This window comes from Cladosporium halotolerans (assembly GCF_011745625.1).
Source record: "Cladosporium halotolerans strain TM138-S3 chromosome Unknown Sca33, whole genome shotgun sequence".
Taxonomy (NCBI): domain Eukaryota; kingdom Fungi; phylum Ascomycota; class Dothideomycetes; order Cladosporiales; family Cladosporiaceae; genus Cladosporium; species Cladosporium halotolerans.
In genome coordinates this window covers 111,986-135,644 of record NW_027191484.1, presented here as the reverse complement: position 1 = coordinate 135,644, position 23,659 = coordinate 111,986, and the positions used below count along the sequence as shown (strand labels likewise).

The 23,659-nt window shown below is 49.8% G+C and overlaps 5 protein-coding genes across 5 annotated transcripts; 3 read left to right on the top strand and 2 right to left on the bottom strand.

Moving 5' to 3' along the window:
* Nucleotides 1–4,338: 4,338 nt before the first annotated feature.
* On the bottom strand, nucleotides 4,339–6,197 carry WHR41_07776 (uncharacterized protein; the record flags this gene model as incomplete). The annotated part of the gene is made up of 4 exons (XM_069376380.1): nucleotides 4,339–4,934; nucleotides 4,983–5,332; nucleotides 5,385–5,726; nucleotides 6,073–6,197. The coding sequence occupies 4 exons, from the start codon at nucleotides 6,195–6,197 to the stop codon at nucleotides 4,339–4,341; spliced, it is 1,413 nt and encodes a 470-aa protein (XP_069226760.1).
* Nucleotides 6,198–8,690: 2,493 nt separating this feature from the next.
* Nucleotides 8,691–10,548, top strand: WHR41_07775 (uncharacterized protein). The gene is made up of 5 exons (XM_069376379.1): nucleotides 8,691–8,792; nucleotides 8,844–8,883; nucleotides 8,934–9,461; nucleotides 9,524–10,445; nucleotides 10,507–10,548. The coding sequence occupies exons 3-4, from the start codon at nucleotides 9,046–9,048 to the stop codon at nucleotides 10,359–10,361; spliced, it is 1,254 nt and encodes a 417-aa protein (XP_069226757.1). The 5' UTR covers nucleotides 8,691–8,792; nucleotides 8,844–8,883; nucleotides 8,934–9,045; the 3' UTR covers nucleotides 10,362–10,445; nucleotides 10,507–10,548.
* A 1,025-nt stretch (nucleotides 10,549–11,573) lies between these two features.
* Nucleotides 11,574–13,022, top strand: WHR41_07774 (uncharacterized protein; the record flags this gene model as incomplete). The annotated part of the gene is made up of 1 exon (XM_069376378.1): nucleotides 11,574–13,022. The coding sequence occupies one exon, from the start codon at nucleotides 11,574–11,576 to the stop codon at nucleotides 13,020–13,022; it is 1,449 nt and encodes a 482-aa protein (XP_069226758.1).
* A 2,663-nt stretch (nucleotides 13,023–15,685) lies between these two features.
* WHR41_07773 (uncharacterized protein) lies at nucleotides 15,686–16,677 on the bottom strand. Its single transcript, XM_069376377.1, has 2 exons — nucleotides 16,134–16,677; nucleotides 15,686–16,067 (listed from the first exon to the last, which is right to left on the bottom strand). Exons 1-2 carry the CDS (start codon nucleotides 16,322–16,324, stop codon nucleotides 15,962–15,964), a joined length of 297 nt encoding a protein of 98 aa, XP_069226763.1. The 5' UTR covers nucleotides 16,325–16,677; the 3' UTR covers nucleotides 15,686–15,961.
* A 336-nt stretch (nucleotides 16,678–17,013) lies between these two features.
* On the top strand, nucleotides 17,014–18,137 carry WHR41_07772 (uncharacterized protein; the record flags this gene model as incomplete). Its single annotated transcript, XM_069376376.1, has 4 exons — nucleotides 17,014–17,114; nucleotides 17,167–17,441; nucleotides 17,501–17,724; nucleotides 17,775–18,137. 4 exons carry the CDS (start codon nucleotides 17,014–17,016, stop codon nucleotides 18,135–18,137), a joined length of 963 nt encoding a protein of 320 aa, XP_069226764.1.
* Between the last annotated feature and the right edge of the window lie 5,522 nt (nucleotides 18,138–23,659).

The following is a 23,659-nucleotide window of genomic DNA, read 5'->3' as shown; positions in this document are numbered from 1 at the left end:
GTTCTCATCAGGAACAGCGATTCGTTCGTCGAGCTCGGCATCCACTGGGATTCGATATTGGATCAATTTTCTCTTCGGACGTTCCGATAGCAATTTGGCCTCCTGTTCGGTTGTCATTTTGAGTGCTGGGGTATCATCCACGAGACACTTCCAGCCTTGCGCGTCCAAGTGCACAACATAATTCCATTTCAACCTCTCCAGCCTATCTTCAAAGTCCTTATCCGATGCCTTACCAAGTGCCTTCACCATACTGCGGATTACATCGATCCCAAGCCCGTGATCGGACTCAATGAAGTTCACGGACTTGTTAGACTCGGTGATCGCTTCTTGAATTCTTTCAAGCTGCTCCACTTGGTCATCAACTGACTCTTTCCTTTCGAGCCGTATGAAAAAGGAATTCAGCGCCGCAGGTGCCTTGCGGATGATGCTCTGCTGAACAGCTGTAGGATCTCGATCGTCTCCCTCTAACCATGCCAAGATTCTGGATCTCGAACGAGTGTCGACCGTTGATAAACCCTCTTGGATCAAAACCAACATATCATTCGCCAAGTTTGCATCCACGATGGATTTGTAGGTGAGGCCCATGTCGTAAAGCGCTGATCTTTGTGCGTAAATGGTCATGAGGACTTGCTTGGCCTTTGTTTTCCTCATATTGCTCTGTGGTGCTTGCTCCTTCCAATCAACAAGTCCTTTCGCAACAAGAACGATGACATCTATCAGCGAATCGTTCATCTGAAAACTGTTGACGTAATTATCTTTGTCGGTCCTTACACCTTCCGGTCTTCTGTAGTCCGCAAACGATGATTTCCATTCTTCAACGTACTTTTTTTCAACGGGCAGGAGATGCAGTTTGGCATTGATCTCCCGTATTTTCGCGACTAGACCTTCATTCTTGCCAAAATACCAGGCTTTCCTGTAAATCCAAGCATGCGCTTGAATAAGAGCCGCAGCATCCGCTGGCAAGCGTCTCAACCCGTTCTTGATGTGCATGCCTTCTTGTTTGGCACCTTCTTCCAAGAAGGCTTCTCGTTCTCTAATCTCCTCGACATCTTCTACAAGTCCATCATCATCATCACCATCATCGCCACTTTTCACAGCACCATCATCATCCCCGTCTCCATCTTGAGCAGTAGGTGGTTTGTATTTAGACTTGCTGTACGAGTCCTGAGTATACTGAGCCTTGCTGAAAGCTTGTTCGAATTGGTCTCCAGATTTTATATCTCCTATGTTGTCCTTCTTTTTTGCATTCTTTGTATCTCGTTTCTCTCTTTTTAATTGCGTTCTAGAGAGCTTACGTGAAGAAGAGGACTCTCCGAGGCCAATCTGAGGATGAACATCCGCGGAAGCCATGTTGTACTTTGGAGTGTTTGCTCGTCTACGAAAAGAGTCAGACCTGCTGACTGATGGAGGTGTTGGTTGTGTTGGAAAGTGTATTGAAGTCGAGATATCGCTATATATAAACGTTCTGCTGGAGATTCCTGGAAAGCAACTTGGTCTTGAAAACCATCGAAGCATCTTATTGTACTCCTGGAACCGATTCCTGGATCTCATAATTCCGGAATATCTTACACCCACATCTATAAATTGAGATATCCCCTGAAATTCAAGAAATCACAGAGCACCCATCATGTCGCGGCTGTGGTGTCTCTTTGCTTTACCCCTAATGGGCTGGTCCCACCAGCTTGAGTGGCCTAGGTGCGATCCAACTTAAATAATGTTAATAGCACGTTATTGACGAAAACCCAAGGTCACGGGACTGGAATGCCACAATCCCTTCAGAGCCACATCGCGTATTCATTGAAGTGCTACGCATAGATGGCGGACACGCTTTTTCTCTAAATTCTGTCCGAAGCGAATTTGGCTTATTACTATGGTTCCAACTTCCTGCTGGCGAGGATTTGCAAATACTCGAGTCGTCAAAGCCCCCTTGCTCTCAAGATGCGATCACGACTGAGCATACCTTCACTGAAGTATCCAGTTTAGACGGCACGAGATTCGTTGAGATTGAGATGAAACAGGAGTTCACTACATATCTTTTCATTCAGTCGGAATCACATGCTAATTGCTCCGCTGCCTGTTGTTTCACCTTTTCTCCAATCTCTCGCCACAATACCGGCGCTATTTATTCTACCGGATCGTTTTCCACCGCTTCTGCATATGGGACCTTTCCAACGGCCAGATCTCCCGGCACTGCTACACCATCAACCCGATCTCTTCCCTCCGCAAGCTTACTAGCGGATAAACCTTCTAATGGGAGTGGCACTATACTGCCTCCCATAACAAATCAAGCAACTTTATCCAAAGCACCCTCGCCTTTCAAACTTCTTCCAATGATTGCTCCGCTGGTATTTGCAATATTGCTTGGAGGAGCTTATCTATATATGTGAGTGCAGTTTTGGTGGTGGATCTTGCTTTCGTTGTACTGTCAGCTTGAGGTCAGAAGGACGTAATAAAACCTAGATAGCCCTTTGTAGGAGCTTTTGAGTAGCTCCAGAGTTTATTTACACCTATGAACCCCTTCTTTATGCCTCTTGAGCTTCCAAGGAGCGTCAAACGCGCTTAGACATGTTCTTGAATCCTTGATCATGCCACACACATGAATTCTTTCTTTTTCGTGAACGTTCTGCTCATGGCGTAGGAGGGTGTCCATCTGCGCGAATGTCCTACCACACTGTCCGATTGAACAAGTCAGTTTTTTCCTATTGGTGTGTGACTGTGAGTGTTCTCTTAATCGAGCGGCATCCCGAAAAATTTTCCCACATCCGCTTGTGTTGCAGGTATGGTGGCTTCGTCCGTGTTTCTTTATCAAATGATAGTTCAGATCTCGCGCAAAGCGGAAGATCTCGTTACACCCAGGTTCATCACAAGCTCGTCCAGGCTGTGACGGAAGTGGTCTGAGATTTCGATATTGTTCAAAACTTTGAGGAGAGGCGTCACACGATGAGATGTCGTTTGGTGCTTGCGAAGTAATAGTGTCCGATATCGGAGCTGCTTCGATCGAATACAAGGCATCACCTTCTTGAATGACGGCATTTTGACCGTATTGACCATAGTCAGTCGTCATCTGGGTATCCTGTAGAAGAGCCTCGACGGCTGGGAACTCCGAAATCGCGTTGCCCTTTTCGTAGACGTAGTCGTAGTTCCTACGCTCACACTCTAAACTCTGTGACTCATGGTGAGAGTTTGGTTGCGGATAGAAGTGATCGGTGCAGGTGGTGATATCGTTAGTATGGCCAGAATATGTCGTTTCCGTGTGCTTTCTATGCGAGGGGGCAATTCTCGGTCCATTCGTGTCCCAGAGGTCCCCAATGTTCGGTGCGGGGGCTTTCCATTCAGTGTTACCAGCGGCGATAGCATGATCCATTTCATTTTGGCTTGGTCCATACTTAGGTCCATTAACTCGCGGAGCAGCCCTTGACGAAAGCGCTGGTGGAGTCGATGGTAAAAGTTTGGCGAGACAAGCGTGTGAGAGGTTCTTTTCGGGAAAGACTTCCGAAGCCTCAAGACCTCGTCCTGTTTCGTCGTCGTCGCTCTCATCGCCATCTGTTGCATCATCGCTACTCGGGTACATCTCAGTCATATCCAATCCTGACATGCCTTCCTCTTGCGTCGTGGGTATGCTTGCATCCTTTGCGCAAGAATTTGGCTCAAGCTTGTACTTGGCGATGCCGTGGACGGTCCTGGAATGATTCCAGAAAGCTGATTCCGTGGCAACGTCGATGGAGCAATTTGGATGCGGGCAGCTCAATGGCCAGTTAGGCACGGACTTTAAATGTGTCTGGAGGTGGCGGAAGAAGTTAGACGCATGCGTGAAGCCATAATATCGTTCCGCTGCTGTCAGATTATGGTCTGCAAGGCAGAACATACACTTCCGCGCAAAGATGATGATGCCCCGGCAGACTATCTGCCCGCAGAACAGTTCAGGATTTGCGACGTGCGAAGCACAATGATCTTCCCAGACATCTTCGTGAACGAAGAACTCCGAACATTCGAAACAGAACCTGGCTTGCTTCATTGAGTCGTGGCAAAGAGGTATGCCGTGCGCCGCTGTGAGATGTCGCAGGAGCGCTGTCTTGGTACGTGTTCTCATGCCACAGCGGTCCCACCTGCAAATGGTTCCCACACGTCTCGGTGCGACGAAATGGTTGCTGAGATGTACCATAGCATCGTTTGGTCCATTACTTCGGAAGTCGTAGCCGCATGAAGGGAGTAAACATTTTCGTATCTTGACGCAAAATTCGGTCCATTTTGAGATCCTGCCTATCTGTGTCAAAGCAAGCTGCTGGCATTTGAGCAGATGCATGTTGAACTCTGTTGTTCTCAGCCTGATAGCGTTAGTCATTGAGGAGGAGAAAGAGACAGTAGTACATACTTTCTTGTGCCCTGCTGACCGCATTGGTGGCAAGCGTATGTTTCTGTGGGCTTCGTCGAGGGGTAAAGCCAATCCTCATCTGGGCTTGCGAGAATCGCTAGTGATTGGAGAACCTCGACAAGAGGGCGCTCTTTCGCCACATCCGCCGATCTTTTCTGTATGGTGGAGATCATTTTCGCTCGGGGTTTGTTATATCTTAAATAAGAATCCAAGAATCTCGATCGGACTCGTTGATAAGCCAAAGTGGTGAAAGGCTGCGAAGTGCTGCTGCCCTCGAAGATGTCATCATCTTTCGCAAAGAACTCCTCACGTTGTGCAGCAAAATCTGTGTTGTTCGGATGGCGTCGGATCACATCGGTCAGTCTAGATCTGTCGCGCAGAGGTGCATCGTGGTCGACTCGAGGCTGCATGGAGCGCACGTAATCAATCAAGGCTTGGTCTGGATCTCTGCCGTTGATTACATTCTGGATGTCAACACCTGAGACTGCAGAGATGTAGTGCATGAAAACGTCATCACTCTTGTGACCCATTTGTCTCCGCCTTTGCACGGCACTCATGGCGCCTAAAAAACGTCAGCCTCGCCTCGTGAGCTTCAACGAACGTAACTCACGATCGATGGTATTACCGTGCCCACGGCGGACGGCATAAGGCGAGAACTTTCCAGTGTGTCCCGCTCGGTGACCAAGATCTATCATCGACTGGGCGAATTTTCCGGCAGGCAGTATCTTCGTTTGGGAGATAACACGGCTCCGATCCAGTGTCCTCAGGATGGGAACTTTCTTCATATCTTCTCTGACGCGAAGCACCGTGGTGGGTTTGTTTCGCTTGAACCTGATGTTGCTGAAGTCTTCAGCGGTCCGAATACCGACGAAAGCTTGATCTGCCAGAGCAAGTGCGAATAAAAGAGATATGGGACAGAGATGTTTGTCCCAAAGATCCTCTCGGATATTTTCCACTGGCCTATTGTTGTATCAGTGATTGCACAGGACTTATGCGCGCATATTTGACTGACGTTTTGTCCTCTCGATTGCGCTGACCTTTCCGATTGCGGACTCGAACTTGGGCAAGCCATATTCGCGTACCGTGCTCTCCCGGTATCAACATGGCTGTGACGTCGCCCCAATGGAGTCCCTCATTGGAGCCCTTGTGAGCGCGGGACTCGGTGAATTCGCCGGGGCGCAGTCCCATGTAGAGGATGAGTAGGATACCGAAAGCGAGCTGGACGCGGACTCGCGACTGATCATATCTGTGCTCATCAAATTCCCAGAGGAACCTCAAGATGTTCTCGACAACAGGGCGATCGGCAAGGTCTTTTTGCTTCGACAGACTCGAAAGACCTTCCTCGCGTGACAAGCTGTGGGCGATATGCTACGCAAGTAAGCATCTGGAAATCCTGAAACTCATTTCACCAACCTTTTTCATCTGTACCCGATCTTCTGAGCTGTATTTCAACCCGGTCTGGCGATATATAAGTAGCTTCAGCCCTCTCCAATAACTCTCCAAGCTGTTAACAGTTATTTTGCCATTGGGATCGATCGTTCCGGTCTTTGTTCGACACAGATATCGCAAGAAGGCTACCACCGTATTCAAGTGCGGCAGAGGCAGGAACGGCCGATGTTCGTCGACCGTGACTTGAGCCTTCCTACAAAACCTATATCGATCAGCCCACGAAATGATAAGTACAGCCCAGGTCTACTAACTCTATCCAGATGCCTTGGAGTCTATTCAGCTTTTGTACGTAGAATGGATCGGCAAGTGCCTCCGTCGAAGGATTGAAGGCGTCGGTGTTGCGTGCTAATGTGAAGAGATCTGAATGGTCGACCATGGTCCGCTTGTTGAAGGAATAGTTTTGAGTTGCAAGATTGGAGTGCTGTGGAACAAGAAGTGAATTCGAAGGTGGCAAATATAAATATGAGAAAGTCCTGCATGCTAAGCCTCATGCGCTGTTCCGCTTTCGCTTGACGAGCCAACACACGTGACAGTGAGAGTGACACATAGAGATCTCTTACGGCGCACTTGTACGTGGTAGCTTCTGGAATCGTAATCTTGCTTCGCTCCCCTATTTCGCAGCGCGGTTAACCGCTAGGTCTATTGCACGATCCAGGATCCTGGATCCTGTATCCACGAACAAATCAGCATATTAAATCACTGCAGAGATCATATTCTTAGCTGGCAATGGTTTTGAGAGAGAGCTCTGATATTTCGCAGTAACGTTGAATTTTGTGTCGAGAGGAGATGTGTATCTTGGGTTACATGGCAAAACGCAGGGCAGCCTGCAGGGATCTCGCTATATTGAGACCCAGTTCAAGCGTTGCTCGTATTACCTAATCCACTCGTGCAATGCTGAATATGGTCTGCTTGACTAGATGACATTTTCTTACTACATTGGTCCAATGAGGCTCTTCGAGTCCTGTCCTGACGCCAATTCAAAAACATTCCAAACATTTCTCATCATCATCGGTGCGACACTGCATGAGATCTGTTATTGCAACTCTTACGTCTTACTTCAAAGTATTGTAAGGAAAGTTATTTGCGCACAGCAATGGCACAAATCATCCGAATCGATCGAAAGCGAGCGGTGGTCACATAAGTCCACATTGCAGAATATTGACCATGCTTTCCGAGGACAGGATGCTTTGATACGTGTAAATGAGAATGTATTCATCGACGAATGGAAGCTTTTATGACGCTCCGTACATATCGTTTCGGTCTGCAACGACTAAATCCAGGCCCTCAGCTCTAGAGCTTCAACTAGGCGGTGTGTTTGGTAATAGGATTGACAAGTCGATCGGTGTCATCGGCCCAGTCACAGTCGCACTGGTCAACATTGTCTCGTCTTCAAATATCGTAGAATTGTTCTCCTCTGAGCTTCGGGTTCGGGAGTTAATCGAGAAAGTACGGGTACGATCTCTCTTGTCATACATAGGAGGAGGTCCGAGCCATGACGAATCATCATCTGCAATTTCATTTGATGTCTCTGTCGCTATAGGCCTGGAAATGCTCCTTTTCAAGCGATGGCGGCGGAGAGAGGCGCGCAAGCGTCTGAAGATGCCTGTTGTTGCTCCGCTTCCTGACCCTTGTAGGCGGTGAGAGACCTGCACAGATAAAGATAAATTCAAAGGCATAGTCTTTGCCGAGGAAATTTAGGTACGCAGGCAGAAGCCACTGTCTTTTCATAAGAAGACTCTTTATATGGTCTGGCACGGTACAAGTCCAATGTCAAGCGCTAGTGTTCCAACCGGAGACCCTTCCGTCCCAATTTCTGGAAGTCAGTTTCCCATTTCCGGGACTCGCTTCCAGGAATCGTCGCTTCCGAAGCTAAGCTCTCGAGTGCTCAGAGCTGCCAGTCAAAGCCGCTTTTCCCTCTCCCTCCGAGTCTATACTTTGAGCGTATCAATCTAACTTGGCTGCTTCTGGAACTGCTATTGAAGAATAGGGTTCATTCCGGATATAGTGTCAGCTTCCAATCTCCAGATCTTTGATCATGTTGATTGTGGTGACAACTCGGCTGTCTATGTGTTCAAGTGTTCCTGAAGAGTATTTCCGTCGCTTATTCCGACTGCATCTAAGAACGAAAACCCCCATTGTACCACACGATATGGCCACGCATGCTTCAATCACTCGTGTCGAGTACCGATCTCACGATTCAGAGTTTTGCGGAACATCTTACGAGGAACATGGGTTCACGGAAGCGAATCCCCCTTTCGCAGTCCGGTTGTGACTGCTCATGTAGGTCCTGAAAGACTATTGAAACTCAGTATTGGGACGGTGGCGGGTGTTTGCCGGCGTGAACGACGCGTGAGCGATAGCAAATCTCCAGGTCAATGAGCGATGAGGATAAAAGGCTCAAAACTCCGTGAAGCCTTAGACGCCGGGTCGAAGCGCGCAGGCTGAGATTAGCTTGGTGTGGCTTTTGGGGAGGATCTTTGGACTAGTGTCAGCGCCTGACAGCGGGCCGCGTGCTTCCGACCAATGTCGTTGCAAATCCGCGAGCTGCGATTGTTTGGGATTGAATGAAGCAAAGTATTCAGGATCTTGATGGGTTGGCGATCGAGAGGCGGAGCTGTTTTTGTGGGGACGTCTGACCTAGGGTCGACGTTAAGCGCCCGGCTCGTCCTCCGGCGGTCCAGCTTTCGGAGAAAATCTGATAGGTCATAGCAGGATTTGTGCGCGTGACACTGGCAGATCACAAAGCCCTTCTCCCGCGGCACAACCATCCGCGATTGCCAGAAGCCAGATAAATCGAATCCGAGGCTACAGTACTGCGCAGATGAGGTCTCTTCCGACCACTCGAAGAAATGCGAAGCTGAAACAGTAACTCACATCTGACTGAGCCAGTGAAATATAGTCAGTGATGTGATTCAACCCCACTTTAGCGCCCATCATCAGCTGTGGACCTAGCGTTCATTGGAAGCGCGCCGTTGGTCAGCACGGAACTCGAAGCCGCCGCATGGCCTCTAACTGTTGTCAGGTCAGTTATAGCCATCCATATAAGCGCCGACGAACATACAGTATGCTCTTGACAATACATATAAAGCTATCCTGCGCTGACCAGATACAGCACTTCGAATCACTCTTGAAGTTGTTCCCAGGTGGCATTACGTCCTGCGCTATTCAACTTTACTTCCTCACTTCGTCGCGCCTTCCCACATTATCTTCACCCGAAGACACAAATGGCAGAGGCTGTTGGCCTGGCTTCAGGAGTGCTGGCATTAGCCACGGTTACCTTGAAGTCTACAGCAAAATTGTTCGAGCTGGTGAAAAGTTTCCAGCACCACCCGACGCGTGTACAAGAGCTCTCAGATGAGCTAGCATCTTTGCAAGATATACTGGCATCACTCTCCGAGACGATAGGGAACCTCGCAGATGTGGACTTCTCTTCACTCAAGCTCCCCTTACAGCGCTGCGGCAATGCAGTCGCAGATTTTGAGAGAGAATTACTGAAATGCTCCGTACACGCTGGCAAAGACCGTACAAGTTTCCGGGACTGGGCCAAGCTCCGATATATGGGTGAAGACCTTGATGGCTTCAGACGCCTGCTTGCAACTTACAAAGCCACTATCAACATTGCTCTCACGGACGCCACTCTGTGCGTGTACACTCCTTCTACTGCATACAATGGCAATGCTGACTCCCACGGACCTTATTCAGAAGGAGGTCCTCTACTTCAGCTGAGAACGTCAAAGACTACCACAATCTAATTGACACGGCTAGAGCCGATCTTGAAGACCGTCTGGAGGGCATGGACGACAAGCTTGAGCGAATCCTTGGCAAGAATGTGGTGATATCTGAGAGAGAATCACAAGAAGTTGAGATGATAAAGCAGGAGCGGCTGAGCACTGAAAAGTGTCTGCAGATCTGTGCCGATCTATCTGATCACATTGCGCAGATCGAACTCACAAGCAGACGTACATCTGCGTCCACGGATTCAGCAATCACTGACCCCATACCGGATCAAATCATGAGAGGAGGTTTGCAAAACTGTAGAGAGTCTCTTGCTAATACAGCCAGAAGACTTCAGGGATACGAGGAAAAGCTCTTTGCCAGCTTGATAGACAGATCCAAGACAGTCATTGCTTCGGATGAAGATCGTGCGGACCTTGCAAGGCTACGAGATGAATGGGAGGCAACTCGACAAAGTATCGACATTTGTGATCGGGCAAGCGAGCATCTGAGGGACAATGTGAGCACCATTGACAACTACGCCATCGGTGATGCCGTGCAGTTCATGGTGTCCACAAATGGCAAAACCATTCACGGTACAAACCGAGGTCTAGGCTGGAGAACAAGACAAGTCGGAGGGCATGTTGGCGACGAGGCTCTGAAGGAGATAGCTCGAAGCCTTTCCGGCCTAGCTACCGATACGCAAGGACAGAATATCCCACCTCAGCAGGGTGACACTTCCGCCACTCGTGGAGAGCAGCGGAATCACGGGCCAAAGACGGAATTTACGACCCAGTACGGCAAAGGCTTCACGCTCACATCCTGAAAGTAGAGTACACCGATCGTGCATAGAATTTTCACACAAAACAATCCTTGCACCTTCTATAAATTCACCTACTTTTCTAATCCTGTAATATGCGATCCTGAGCCCCCACGTGGACTGGCTGCCGTTGTTGACTGTGTTTCCGCAGGCGAAAACGCAGCACGATCATTTCGTTAAACCAGTTATCCCCAGGTCAGCACAGGCTGTCTCTCAAGAGCGGCCATTATCCTTGCTTCCCCGGGGTGTTACATCGTCTTGAACTGTGCTCCTTCTTGTCCACCTCTTTCCGTCTAAAGTTGACGTTGGCTAGCAAACTTGTGTGCAGACGGGTAATGACTGCCGTGCTACTTGTGCTGCTCCCGGCTTTACAAGCCCAGAAGGTGCTCGTGATGGTTGTTTCTCGGTGTTGCTTTGTCCTACCTACTGAGCCTGTGTCTAATCTCCCGTGCGAACGATGGAATCTTCTCGCGTTCCTTTATGTCTCGCATTTATTTTCTCCTGCTCGTGTTCTGTATCTTCAATGTTGGGTCGGCGTTGGCGGTTGCGTTGGCGGTGGGAGCACATCGCGTGCTGACAATATGCGCAAGCTGAATCGTTCCACGTGACAAGGTTGCGGAAGACTGGACGGCGAGGTGTGCGCCAAATGTTGGGTGTCATCCATGGATAAACACAACGTCGAACGGAAATTTTGAACGGCCTACGGTGTGGCTCATCATATTTCCTGCTATTCTGTATCGCACTCGGTTACACTGCATGGGCCACTGCTGTTCACACCGGACACTACATGAAGGCGTGCGCTCTTCGTACGGGCTTCGTCCGTCGTGTGCACGTTACCCTGGTACCTGACCGACACTCGAAGTCTGCGGCTTGGTTGGCTAGCAAGGCCGGGCCTCGAAGAAACTGACGGTTCTGAAGCCAGAAGGTGTCGAAATACTGATTGGGGTGTCCACTTGGTGCGGATGTGAAGGCGTTTGTGTTTGCCAGGCTGCCGAATCCGGAATGCCCGGCGATTCAGTCATGGCGCGGATGCCTGGGCCGGATGTGATTGGTCCTCGCCGGACTCCCCCGCAAGCTGATTTTGCCGCTCCATGGTCAACTTATCAACCCTGACATCCATTTCCAAACAGCAGGGCGTGATCGGTGGCCCATTCAATTCGTATCCAAGTTCTGTACTGAGCACTCGGGAGCCATTTGACTGGCTCACGCTCCCATAGCATGGAAACGACGTGCATGTGGCCCGAGGTTGAACCCTACGAGCTATTTACCTACCAGGATGATGACCAAATACCTTTCGCACCTGACGGCAACTCATCACTGATAGCCACTGGTGTTGAGAAAGTGAAAGGAGTTTCTGGGGGCTTTGAGGGTCTCAAGTGCGTCCGGAAGACCCTCATGCTCGATAATGAGACAGAACCGATCTCCGAACTTCATCAGAGACGAATAATCGAGAAGGAAGTCAAAGTCCTCCACTCAGCTCGGCATTACCATGTCATTCGATTGATACACTCGTACTTTGATATGGTGGATCAAGATCAACACAAGTTTGCCATAGTCATGGACCGCGCAGAGGCTAATCTTCACTTCTATCTCCGGCCTGGATTGGCACCGTCATTACAGTGGTTCGGTTGTCTGATAGGTGTTCTACGCTACATTCATTCTCTGGGCATCCGACATCGAGATATCAAACCGTCGAATGTACTGATCAAGGGCGAAAAGATTCTCTTAGCTGATTTTGGCATTTCGCAAATGGGTCTCGGGAAAACAATGCCAACTACCTATCAGTCTCGCAATTCCTCTAGGACTCGAGAGTATTGCGCCCCAGAAGTCGATCAAGGAGCGACCCGTGGTCGTTCTGCGGATATTTTGTCCCTAGGGGCAGTGTTCCTTGAGATGTTCGTTGCATGCTTCTTCCCGGGCCAGTCGAAGGACTTGAGTAATGTTCTCAAGCCCTCGCCTAACTCCACTTCATCTTACGCAAAGCAGATCAGAGAGGTTCATTGTTGGATAGAAGAGAGTCTCCATCCTAAAGGCTGGCAGCATGATCTACTCGTCACCTGCCGTAAAATGCTGGATTTTGACAGATGCTCACGCCCTTGCGCAGAGGATGTGGAACAATCGTGGTCGTCCCTACCAATGCAAGATCATTCTCTGTTCTGCAGCTGCGCGAAGGATATACCGCGCACCAAGAACGAGAAGTTGAATGACGCCTGCAGAACGGGTTCAGAGGACGACGTGAAATTCCTCCTGAGAGAGGGAGCAGAAGCACGAAGTCTTGGAGCAATTCACTTCGCTGCAGCGCGCGGTAAAGGTTCTATTGTGCAGGCTCTCCTCGACGCTGGGGCTCCAGTTGACACCCGGAACGCAGCAGGGCAAACCGCACTCCACTGTGCGTCGCGCAATGGGCATTACGATGTCGTCAAGCAGCTTCTTGAAAAAACCGCTGACGTCAACGCCAAAGACGAGAACGACCAAACAGCATTACATGGAGCGGCGGGGCACGGCTACGAGACTGTTGTTCGAATTTTGTTAGACAGTGGAGCCAATGCTCTCACAGAAGATCTCGACGGATGGACAGCGCTTCACTTCGTGGTGAGGAAGCAATATAGCAACCTGCAAAGTTTGTTGGAGAGTAGAAGCACTGCCAGCCAGCAAGATAACAGTTAATTCAGTTGCTGGAGACTGCAAGAAATTGAGGCAAACGGTACTCGAATATGTGACTGATTGTCAGTGAAACCACGATTTGGAGGGCAACTGCAACCTGATGCCATAATCTAGTTTAGAATGGCCTTGCGATTAATACTTTTCGCATACTATTGGATCTCCAACTTCACACGAGACATTTCCAGGGTTATGTTTGGATTTAATTCAGATCGAGACACCCTTCAGCTCACCGACAACAAGCTCGGTAAAGGCGTCTTGAAGCCGTATACTATTGGAAGCTTCCGACTGATTTGAGTCCTCGTCAACAGCCATGCCTGATTCGCCATGTGCCACGAGACAACGTCTGGTAGCCTTCCAGTACTTGTCGCCGGCGATATGTAGCAGATCGGTAAGGGGATTTTCACCTCTGAAAGGAGGCAATGGCTCTTCGTTCAAGAGCCAACCCCGAACCCTACAGTCTTGAGCGGACGGTGCTGGCCACCTCTTCAAACACAACAGGCTATGCAATGGCTGCCAATGGGCTATCTCAAGGAGCAGTAGCCCGAAGCTGTAAATATCGTAAGTCTTCCGCGATCTTCCTGCTTTCGGCGCCTCCTTCTGCACCGTTGGCCACCGGTAGATGTCCCACCTCGGATCGGGGCTGCGAGATGTCGTTTCGCCGCCTTGGGGCCTTGAATACTCAAATCCTGAAAGAACCGGTTGCTGTGTATCTATCGATTTATTGTCACAGGGAAATAAAACATTTCCACTGTGGACGCCTTTATGTATCCAATCAGTCGTATGTAAGTATGACAAGGACGAAGCGAGTTTCCAGGCTATGGCGATCCTCTGGGAAAGCGTAGGTTTGTGGCTGTTTTGGCCCAGCATATTGTGGAGAGTTTTCAGCGTAGTCTCACTGTGGGATCCATGAGGCATCTGAAAGATCCATCCGAACCGGTCTGGTGATTCTCGATTGTCGACATATCCAATACAAGTCGGTGTATAGAGATGCCTTGGTCTAGAGATGGAAAGCATTTGTGCAAGTGTTGCCGTTCGCAATACCGATTGATTGTCTTCGACTGATCCAGCAGACATTTTTTCCGCTTTTCTCCATTCAATCCAGACCTGAAAATCGATGCCTTCCCTGGAGAATACACCCCTCGGACGATTTGGTACCGAATTGCTTACACCGGCGACCGCAATAAGGGTGAATTGTTGTTCGAATTGGCGCATCCCCAGGTACCGGGGTACGGCAAGAACGCCTTTCAGGTATTCGTCGATATCTATGCGAGCGCTGGTCATGGCATGGAGCAGCATCTCCTTAGATGCACACTTGAGCTCCTTCAATCGCAGGAGGTCCCGGAGTGTCTCATGGTTATCAGCGTTGGAAGTGAATTCACCGTGGGGGTCGGTGCTCGAAACTTTCATAAGGCTTGCCACCGCTTCGAGCATGCTTTTGAGTTCTTTGAGATCGTTCCGCATAATAACCATCTCTCGAAAAGACTTGGCGGTCGTCTCGTGGATTGTTTTCACACGGTAATCATCCATCAACTCGTGTATCCGCTCTGTCAAGTTGTGGAGATCCTCTAACAAGGCTTCGAAAGCTTCCCTGTCAATCATGACCCAACGAACACGCAAAGGGTTGGTGATGATGTCTTTAGTGCAATCAGCCTTCCTAGATATCCACTCACTCAGGCGCTGAACGGCCCTCACATGCTTCCTTTTCTGCTCATTTTCTTCATAAGCCGCTGCTAAGCTCGAAACCTGTTTGGTCAAATCCATCTTCTTCGCATGTTCCTCACGCAGTGACATGTTGTCCATTTGGCGCGAGTTCAAGTCACTTTTCCAGCGATTGTTCAATTCTTTGAATTCTTCCAGAAGCCGAGCTATGCGGGAAACAATGTTGCAGAGTTCGATAGCGTTCGTCCCCAGGCAATATGCGACGTGCGATCCTTCTGGCACATCAATAAGCCCGACCGCATCTCCCCAGGCCAGTAAACGGTTGTATTCGATCATGAGTTGCACCTTGCATCGTTCGCAATCTTTCGGCACGTCAACCATCGACGAGAAGAACTTGAGAACTATAGATCCGTCAATTTAGTTGCTCTGAATTACTTCACGAGTTGCTGACCTTTGACTGAACGATCAAATCCATCAAAGGCCAAAGATGCCAGACCGGCTGCACTCGCTGGATCCATCCTTGGTGAAGATCGGTTTGAAGGCCAGACGAAGACTCGTCAAATTGCACTTGCCAAGCGCTAAACACTGGCAGATCTTTGGCCTCTAAGTACTGAGGATGCTATGCAAAAGCATCAGACGAGGAGCATGGGCTTGTGTACTTTGTGATGATTTCGAGGACAACTTAGCAGGATCGGGACCCAGCGCTAGATAAGCCAGCTGTGTCCAATAATAGGCGTGGAAAGACATTGGGAAGCCATCTGAATGCCGCTAATGAGCCGGAAACACATTAATAGGTATTTCTAGCACTTTACGTATCACACTTCGGCGCTTAAGCCTGGCTAAGTTGGTCACGAACCCTGAGCTGATACCAGTCATAGCCCGTGAGCCAATGTAGAGCTTGTGAAAGGATGGGGTTCAGCGGATGCAATAAACATGGCGTGCTGCGGCCGCGGCGCTTCGCTGGACTCCAGCAGCCAGCCAAAGCACATGGCGCTTCACTTTTTCCACCAATCGATCTGTTATCTACAGGGTCCTGTCAAAGGGCCACTGGTGGCGATTGCATGCCGGCTCGCTCCGCGACAAGTTTGGCGCTAAGCGTTGAATAACTGGCTAATAGCTATTGGACAAAGTCTTCGGATCCTTTTGCGCAAGTCGGAAGCACAGCTCAAGCCCATCGTAAAATTAGCGACAGGCGGATGCGCTAGATACACTCCCTTCATGCTTTTGAAATCTCAGATTCTCCTCAGGCGCTTCTTGGTCCTCCAAACTCCCGAAATCTCAGACTACTTGGGATAGACATGCTTCGTGGTGATATGTTGCCCATCTTCATCTTGGTAGACAGTAGTGTAATGAGGGTAAGAATCCTTCTGACTGGGATGTTCGGTTTCACTGGCACGAAGAAAGTCAATAATATGTGCGCACTGCCAAAGGCTAAAGGAGGCAAGGTTGACTCACGCCATAATAGCTGTCGTCGCGCCTGCCGGAACTTCCGCTTTCTCCATGGCTTTGGCGAACTTCTGTTGCACGTCTACTGCGAGGTTATAGCGGTTCCAAGTGTCGGTCTTCGTAGCATATTGAAGAGTGATCTGCCGGCCTCCGTTTGAGATTGTCTTGATGGTAGAACTGCTAATCACTTTATTCGGCATCTTTGCAAATGGCTGTAATACAAATTGAGAGTGAAGTTGTTGGTGAAATGATTGCTGCCATGTAGCCTTATAACTCGTCTCTAGTTATCGAACCAGAGCTGTGGGCGCTTAGTGATGGCTCACCGAATCCCCTTACGGAACACTTGCCAGTCCAGTCGTCCTTAACCACTTTATCTTAGCGCTTACAGAACATCCCGCCGGCCAATACTTGATCTCATGCGCAAAGAACTCATGTTTTTCGTCACTGCAAGGAGCGAATCGAGGCTGATTTGGTGACACGTCAATGCAGATTCGCCAAAAGCGCATCATCCATTGTGTGACTTCGGAGAATCGTGTTTCAAACGGTAGATGCGCGCTTGGCCGTTGGTAAATGGGTCAAACTAACTATTTGTCGGCCTCACAGCCATGTCAGCTGCGGCTCCCGCGATACGCCGAGTATTCAGATATGCCAAGACTAAATGATTGGCTTAGAAGATCCCGCGGAGTGACTGCAGTTCAGGCGCAACACGCGCTTTTCTTGGCGTGGGGCTTTCTGAAAGACTGCTGAATGAATTCAGCGAGAGCCAGCCTTACAATCGGGAAACTACATACATCAACAGACTCACATTGCCGAATATTCATTCATGCGATTCAACAATATCGTTCGTCGTCACCTCTCTATTCCACAACCCCACTTTACAGCAGTCAGGATGTCATCCACTTTAGTGGGCGACTCGGGTCGCGTTTACGCGCGCGGCCAAGTGCTGCAGCGACATCGCGAGGATCACGCGCTCAGTATCTTCAAAGCCCAGTATGTTGGGTCGTTTATGTGCCCTTTATGGCGACTGATACAAGTTGTGAAGATCCGGCAATGACTATTTTGTCCTTAAGCGCGTGCCTAGGCAGTTCTATGATCTGTCTATGCGGTTTGCATCAGAGTTTCAGGACTCTCGTCGGCTTCGATTGCACACTGATTGCAACCAAGAGGAAGGTGTCCTAGTGTTCCCCTACTTTAGGAGCACCCTCCTCGCTCTGATCCAAGATGGCCCTGAATTGTCTATAAAAGAACGAAAGAAAATATTACGACACGTAGGGGAAGCAATTCAAGAGCTGCACGGTAGGGATTGGATTCACATCGGTACTTCCTCGGCCCTAAATAGTCTCGCGTTTCATCAAGCTGATCTGTTCACCCTGCAGATGTGAAACCTGACAACGTTCTGGCCAACTGGGCCTACGATGCAGAAGGGGAAAAAGTAGTCAGCGATGTAGCTCTCGGCGACTTCGATCTTGTGTTCAAATCAAAAAATGGAGCTTCATGCTATACCCCATATGCGATAGGCAATGCTATGTGGCGAAGTCCAGAAGGGCAGACAGGAAGAGCAGTGACTAAAGCTTCGGACATCTACTCCTTCGGTCTCGTGGTACGTTACCTCGAAGCGAAGACTAGGAACTTGCTAACGCCCGCCATAAGGGAATATACGCTATGGGAGGAGGCGACTTCCTACTCCTGGACGGCTATCAAAAGCTGAAGGACCGCGGTATCACGCCGGAACAAGAAATATTGACTCGACATTTCTCATACTTTGGACCGGTGCCGGATGCACTCTTTATACATGTAAACGACGAAGACTGGTCTTCTGCACTGCGGGGAGCTTCTGACATAGCTGATGAGGCGGTCAAGGAAGAGCCTGGACTCAGGTTCGAGCAATGGGGTGCAGAACTTGGACCTGAAGCATTACACATGTTCTCAGGTATGACGAATCTAGATCCCAAGGCTAGATTCACCATTGACCAGATTTTGGAGCACCCCTTCTGGAGCATTGATGATACTTAGCAATACTAGAATTGTCGCTATTCATGACTCCGCTGGACGCCAGCGGGCGACTCCGAGGATGGGTCAAACAACTCTCGACATGATCAAGAGCTACTACCGCCCACCCCAGGCATATTCCAAAGTCCTCAAATATTCGTTCCTCCCATTCTTACGGTAATGGTGAGCTTTTCACTGTTTGATAATTACAGTGAGTGACTTTGCTCAAAAGCTTTCCTCAACTCTGATGCAAACGTAAATTCTGAGCAACTAGAACTAACGCTTCTCTTCGATGCGTTACACTTGCAGCACTTCCCCAAAGATTGCCAGCCACTCACGCAAGAGAGCATCGTCCCTTCCATGGAATGAAAGCTCGCCATTGACGTAGATGTTGACATGTAGCCCAAGAACGAGCTCCAGCCGTGCCATGAAGTTCCAACAATCTCCGCAGGGCTCTCTACTGATCACAATATCTATTATTTTGCCGAGAGGCTCGCCAAAGAAATGTTTAGCAACGAGCTGTTTCTCGCAGTGGCAGGCGTTATAACGGCCAGTTTCTCCTCGGTCACGGTAGGAGGCTTCAAGTTGGTGCCCAATGAGATCAGCCAATCGAACGACGTTACCCAAGGCGTCCGCTTGGGGTACCTGAGGGAAAGTGGCGACGTTGTACATCTGGGTCAGCCACCCGCTCACAGCTGCATGCATTTGGCCGGTCGATTCGACAAGCATAATCCCTATAGTCCTCGTCCTTCTTGTCATATCAAAGGCATAGAAGCTATCAATAGCAGTCATAGCCGTGTCTCTCATGACTGTCCTCGAGTTTCCTGGATCTTCTGCTGGCCAAAGAAGAGCAAACGAGTCCGCAAGATCTTCCATTTCGTACATCGGCATTGCTGCTGTATTTTTAGTACGTGTTTTCGTTATTCCATCACGTGAGATTACCTGCAGGTGAGGTCAATTGGCTTCGAGCGGGCATCTCTCCTTTTGCGGTGCCCAATTTCGGGGTAGGCCTGTGGTGAGATTTTGTGACTCTCGATTGCTTGTGACCATTAGTTTGCGTGACTGCCGGTTCCTATAAGAACTGATTCAAGCCCAAGACCTGGGAGGCTATGTTCTTCGGCGGATTATTGCAGCTGGTCATGTGTCAAAGCAGAAATTTACGCCAAACATGACATACCATGGTTCTCGAGCGCTCTAACGAGCTTTAAGTCGAGGATTCTTCGGTTGCGAATCCTCGACTGACTGCTGCGTGCGTCGGCTTGTGAATGATCGGGCATCTAAATTCTCGAGAAAACCGGAGTCACGTTAGCAGATCAGTGGAAAGATCTGCTGGCTGCGCTGTTATGATCTACGACGACTGGTGTTAATTTAAGATCATGTGCTGTGATGAAATTGTTCAATCAAGTAATCGAAGCTGAGAGCTGAGCTGGACGCTTCATTATAGACTTTGCCCATCCGTCGTTGGGGCGGGTGATGAAGAGCATTTAAGAGACTGAGTTGGAAAGAATTTCCTGAGCAAAGGGCCAGATTTGGACCGCGAGACCGACATTCAACCAGGCTGAGGACCTACAAACTAATTACAGCTTGGGCGTACAGTAGTAAGCCAGCTTCATCATAATGTTGGTCGCCTGGTGGATGGTCATGTGGTGTCAGTGATCACCCGAATCGGGGCTGATCGTGACTTTCCATCAACCACTCTGCGGCGGACATAGTAGGAAGAGATCTACGAAATGTCGTGACTAAAGACTTTATTGAACCTAGCCAACACCGCTCACCGAGGCAATCTAGAAGAAGCTCGAGCCCCTCAATGCGGGGTCTGCGACAGCAGGACCAGAAGAGAGGGCAAGTTAGAGGGTGGCCAATGAATGTCTTCGTTGAACCTGTAGCCCCATCATTGGTTCTGCTACACGTCCGAGACAGTGCGTTCAACATGCCGGAAGTCTCAGAGATCACGAACAGGGTAATGTCGTGTGCTCTGGCGCTTCGAGAGCGCGTAGGCTTCTCATCAGCGGTTCTGAGAAGCCATGGGGACGTCTACTCGGCAGAAAGCTGGTAGGGAAGGTAGCGCGGAATCCATCCCGTCCGTAAATTCCAGAATTGCGGCCTCCCGGAGAAACCATACAAGCGGCGCTCGCCCGGCCAAATTCCTACATCCCGAATAGCGGAATTTGGTCTGTTAATCCATGTTGACACATCGAGACTATGACCGTATAACCAGGACTGCAACTTCTGACAAGGTGCTCTACCTGCATATCAAGCTTAAACAAGGGTTGCGAACCGAAAAACGAGGACCTAGGCGTAAGGAATGGCAGACTTGGGAAGCTTGCATCCTATTTTTACAACACCATAAGTCCTGAGATACATTTTATTCGCACTCGCATCCTGGTAACTAAACATGCACTGAGCATATGTGATGGTTTATCAGGAGAGATTCCGTATCGTTGATATACAGATGCCAGGAGTGAGGTAGTCCCGATTTTTGATTGGCCGTGATGCAAGGATTCACGATTAGTTAAATCAGGCAGTTGCCAACCTACGCTCCCCATATAGGAAAATCTCCTCTAAGTGCTATCCTGGTCTTCACATTCCATCTTCTATCCTGATACTTGAATTTCATATTCACGAATGCAATAACGAAAGAATAGCGTCACCTTTCCTGCAAGCGGTAGCCAGGACTTGAGTCTTTGGGAGCTTTCACACCACAGTCGCAACACGCTGGGATCCTGATACTGTCGACGACGATGAGAATAGGGGATTTGGACGACGTACTCCTCATGCAATTGGACAGTCCCTTGTGCCCAACGTGCCAGCTTTCCTGGAACCGGCGGCTTATTCCTGCTTCTTGAAACATGGATTCTGAGTTCCTTGCGACTTTGCATCAGGTCTTGTATCGCAGGGCTCCTGCTTTCAAAAAGTTGGCACTACACTCACCCCGCCCTCCATTCTCGAATCGTGGCCATTCTAGACGCGTCGATCCCACACAACGAGGCGCTTGGCATCTGCGGGAGGCTGCTCGGGCGGGTCTGGCGTCACAGGCTCTTGAAGCTCGCACCTTGCACGAGTTGGTGCACTCCGAATCCACGACCTGAAGCCCACACTAGCTCGACTGGCTGGGTCATCCGCGCTGCAAGCTGTGTCACCATCTCTCTTCACATGAACCGATCTCCGACGCCAAACGACCGTATGGGGAGTACGAACTTTGCACGCCGCCCTCGATTGAATCGAAGCACCACCAATGCCATCGCTTGCCAGCACGCACATGAGGAACAATGCGCTCTAGCCTCCTCGGTTGCCCAAGTCGAGGATGACGGGTTCCAACACATGTTGTATCATGAAAGATATGATCAACGAGATGTCGAGTGCCTAAGCTTTGCACTTCTGGCCGCTTCTGAGGAGGGCCGTCCGACCATGGTGGATATGCTCATCACGCGAGGTGCCAACGTTAATTGCGTCGGAGGTCCGTTCGAAACTCCTTTGCAAGCTGCCATCCTTGGTGGCAACGAGGCCATTGTCGAGCGCCTCTTGCAATGCGGTGCGGCGGCCGACACGGAGTCTTCGTCCTTCGGCACACCTCTACAACTAGCTGCGGCTTATGGTGACCGTCGTATTCTTTCTGCGCTTATCAAACACGGCGCCAATGTGAATCAAGTCGCAGGGCCCTACCATACCGCTTTACAAATTGCTTGCGTTGAGGGACAGGTGGCCATGGTCCGAGATCTCCTCGAGCATGGCGCTGATGCAAACATCAACGGTGGCAAGCACGGGAATGCTGTCCAAGCCGCCGCGTTGGTCGGGAGTATACCTTTACCGACAAGTTGCCACTACACAGGAAACGACGCTGCAGCATTGCTTGAAAGATGCAAGACTCGGTTGCAGCACGAAGATGCAACAGCGGCACGTTATTCGCAGATAGTCGTGTTGTTGCTGGACGCTCTACAGGAAACTTAAAGATATTCAAGGAACCGCCACTGCTACGGTCTGCAAGGAGATTGATTGTCATGGCAAGACTACCAAGAAGTCTCAGAGGATCCGACCGTGCGAACCGCCTTCACATCCTAACATTGCGCACCGGAGCTTGGATTTCGCGTGATACGTTTTAGTGGTAGATTTCGGCTGCATTGCCTTGCACCCGCCCATGAACTTTGCACTTAAGTGCCACTTGACTTGTGTCCTCTGCTCCATCTGCAGACTTTGTTTACCCTTCGCTCAAGGAAAACCCCTTGGAATCGCCGGCGAGAGCGCAGCGTAGCTCACGGCCGTCGAAGCTTCGACAGAGTTCCCAGATATTCGTACGTCACTTAGCGAGTTTTGGACGCGGCCGTCCAAGTGTGCGGGGTGGGAACAATTTGAGGCATATCCGCGGCGAGCCTGAGGGGTCTTGTGGGAAGGCCAATGCACTGGACGCCTAATACCATCGCAACGCAACATCAGTGCACGGGGCTTCTGACATCATTGCTGCAGCAGAACTGATGATAGAATGAAGCCCTTATCATTTTCAAACATGGATGCGCCTGAAGGATTCGACTACGGTCTATCCTGGTATCCCCGGCGCCGGGGAAACCGTCATGGCTGCTTTCGTTGTTGATCATCCTCTTCGAACCCAGCACACAGCCGATCGTCCGGTAGTGTTCGTCTATTGTCTTTACGCGGAACAGACTGTACACTCTTTCGGAAGTCATGCTATCCAGTATACTTCGCCGAACCATCAACATCCAACCTGAAGTCCCTGAACCCGTCTCAGAATCCCACAACCTTTACGTGGAGAAGGAATCACACGATTGCAGAAAACGAGAGCCTTCTTGCAGGCAATGTGCAAACTCTTGTTGGGCTGACAGCCGTGATCGACGCCTTGGATGAATGCGGGGTGCACGTGACTTCTTATCATTTGTTCATTGCGACGGTCTTCTGTTGTAACGCTGGGTTATCTCGAGGTTGCAAGGTGTCGAAAAGTGGATCTCTATCGGCATTGCAGTCTCCAATGTTACCGTTGCGAGACTCTTATCTGCGTACTCGAAGAGCATGTATCTCATTCTAGTAGCTGAGACCGTACGAGATCTGCTCCCGTCTGGGTCGATGTCCAACCCTAATCTGGTGCGCTTGAACAGAGTATCTCGGAGATCTTCATTTTGGCGAGTGAAGTACTTGAGGTGGCCTGATGCTGACTGGGCGTCTTACTGAAGGAGTTGATGGTCGGAGACGGCCATGCCTTACGTATTCCTTATGCGAGTCTTTTGTCATCTTTGCTGCCTTGCATAGCATGCCCATATGTTTGACCTTGACGCAGGGCACAACGCGGTTCAACGTTACTCATTCTGTAAGAGCAGAGTCAGCGTCAGGTTCATGAGTCTTACAGGGAAGAGTCTAATTGCATTTGAGCGTCGCTTCGGATTTGAAAAATGCGTCTTCGTTGGCAGTTCTGGTGTCCCGAAGAAGTGGGCAATCTACGTCTCCATGCGTTATATGGCAACACAAGGCCACAACTACACCGTAGGAGACTGTTCCGGATAAAAACATGGCTGTAGATTAAGTCAAGGTGAATACGAGAA

Coding starts and splice junctions, on each gene's coding strand:
- WHR41_07775 (XM_069376379.1), top strand. CDS start 9,046: ATGGCAGAGGCTGTTGGCCTGGCTTCAGGAGTGCTGGCATTAGCCACG. Junction 9,462..9,523: donor GCTCTCACGGACGCCACTCT/GTGCGTGTACAC, acceptor GACCTTATTCAG/AAGGAGGTCCTCTACTTCAG.
- WHR41_07773 (XM_069376377.1), bottom strand. CDS start 16,324: ATGCCGAATAAAGTGATTAGCAGTTCTACCATCAAGACAATCTCAAAC. Junction 16,068..16,133: donor GCGACGACAGCTATTATGGC/GTGAGTCAACCT, acceptor TCTTCGTGCCAG/TGAAACCGAACATCCCAGTC.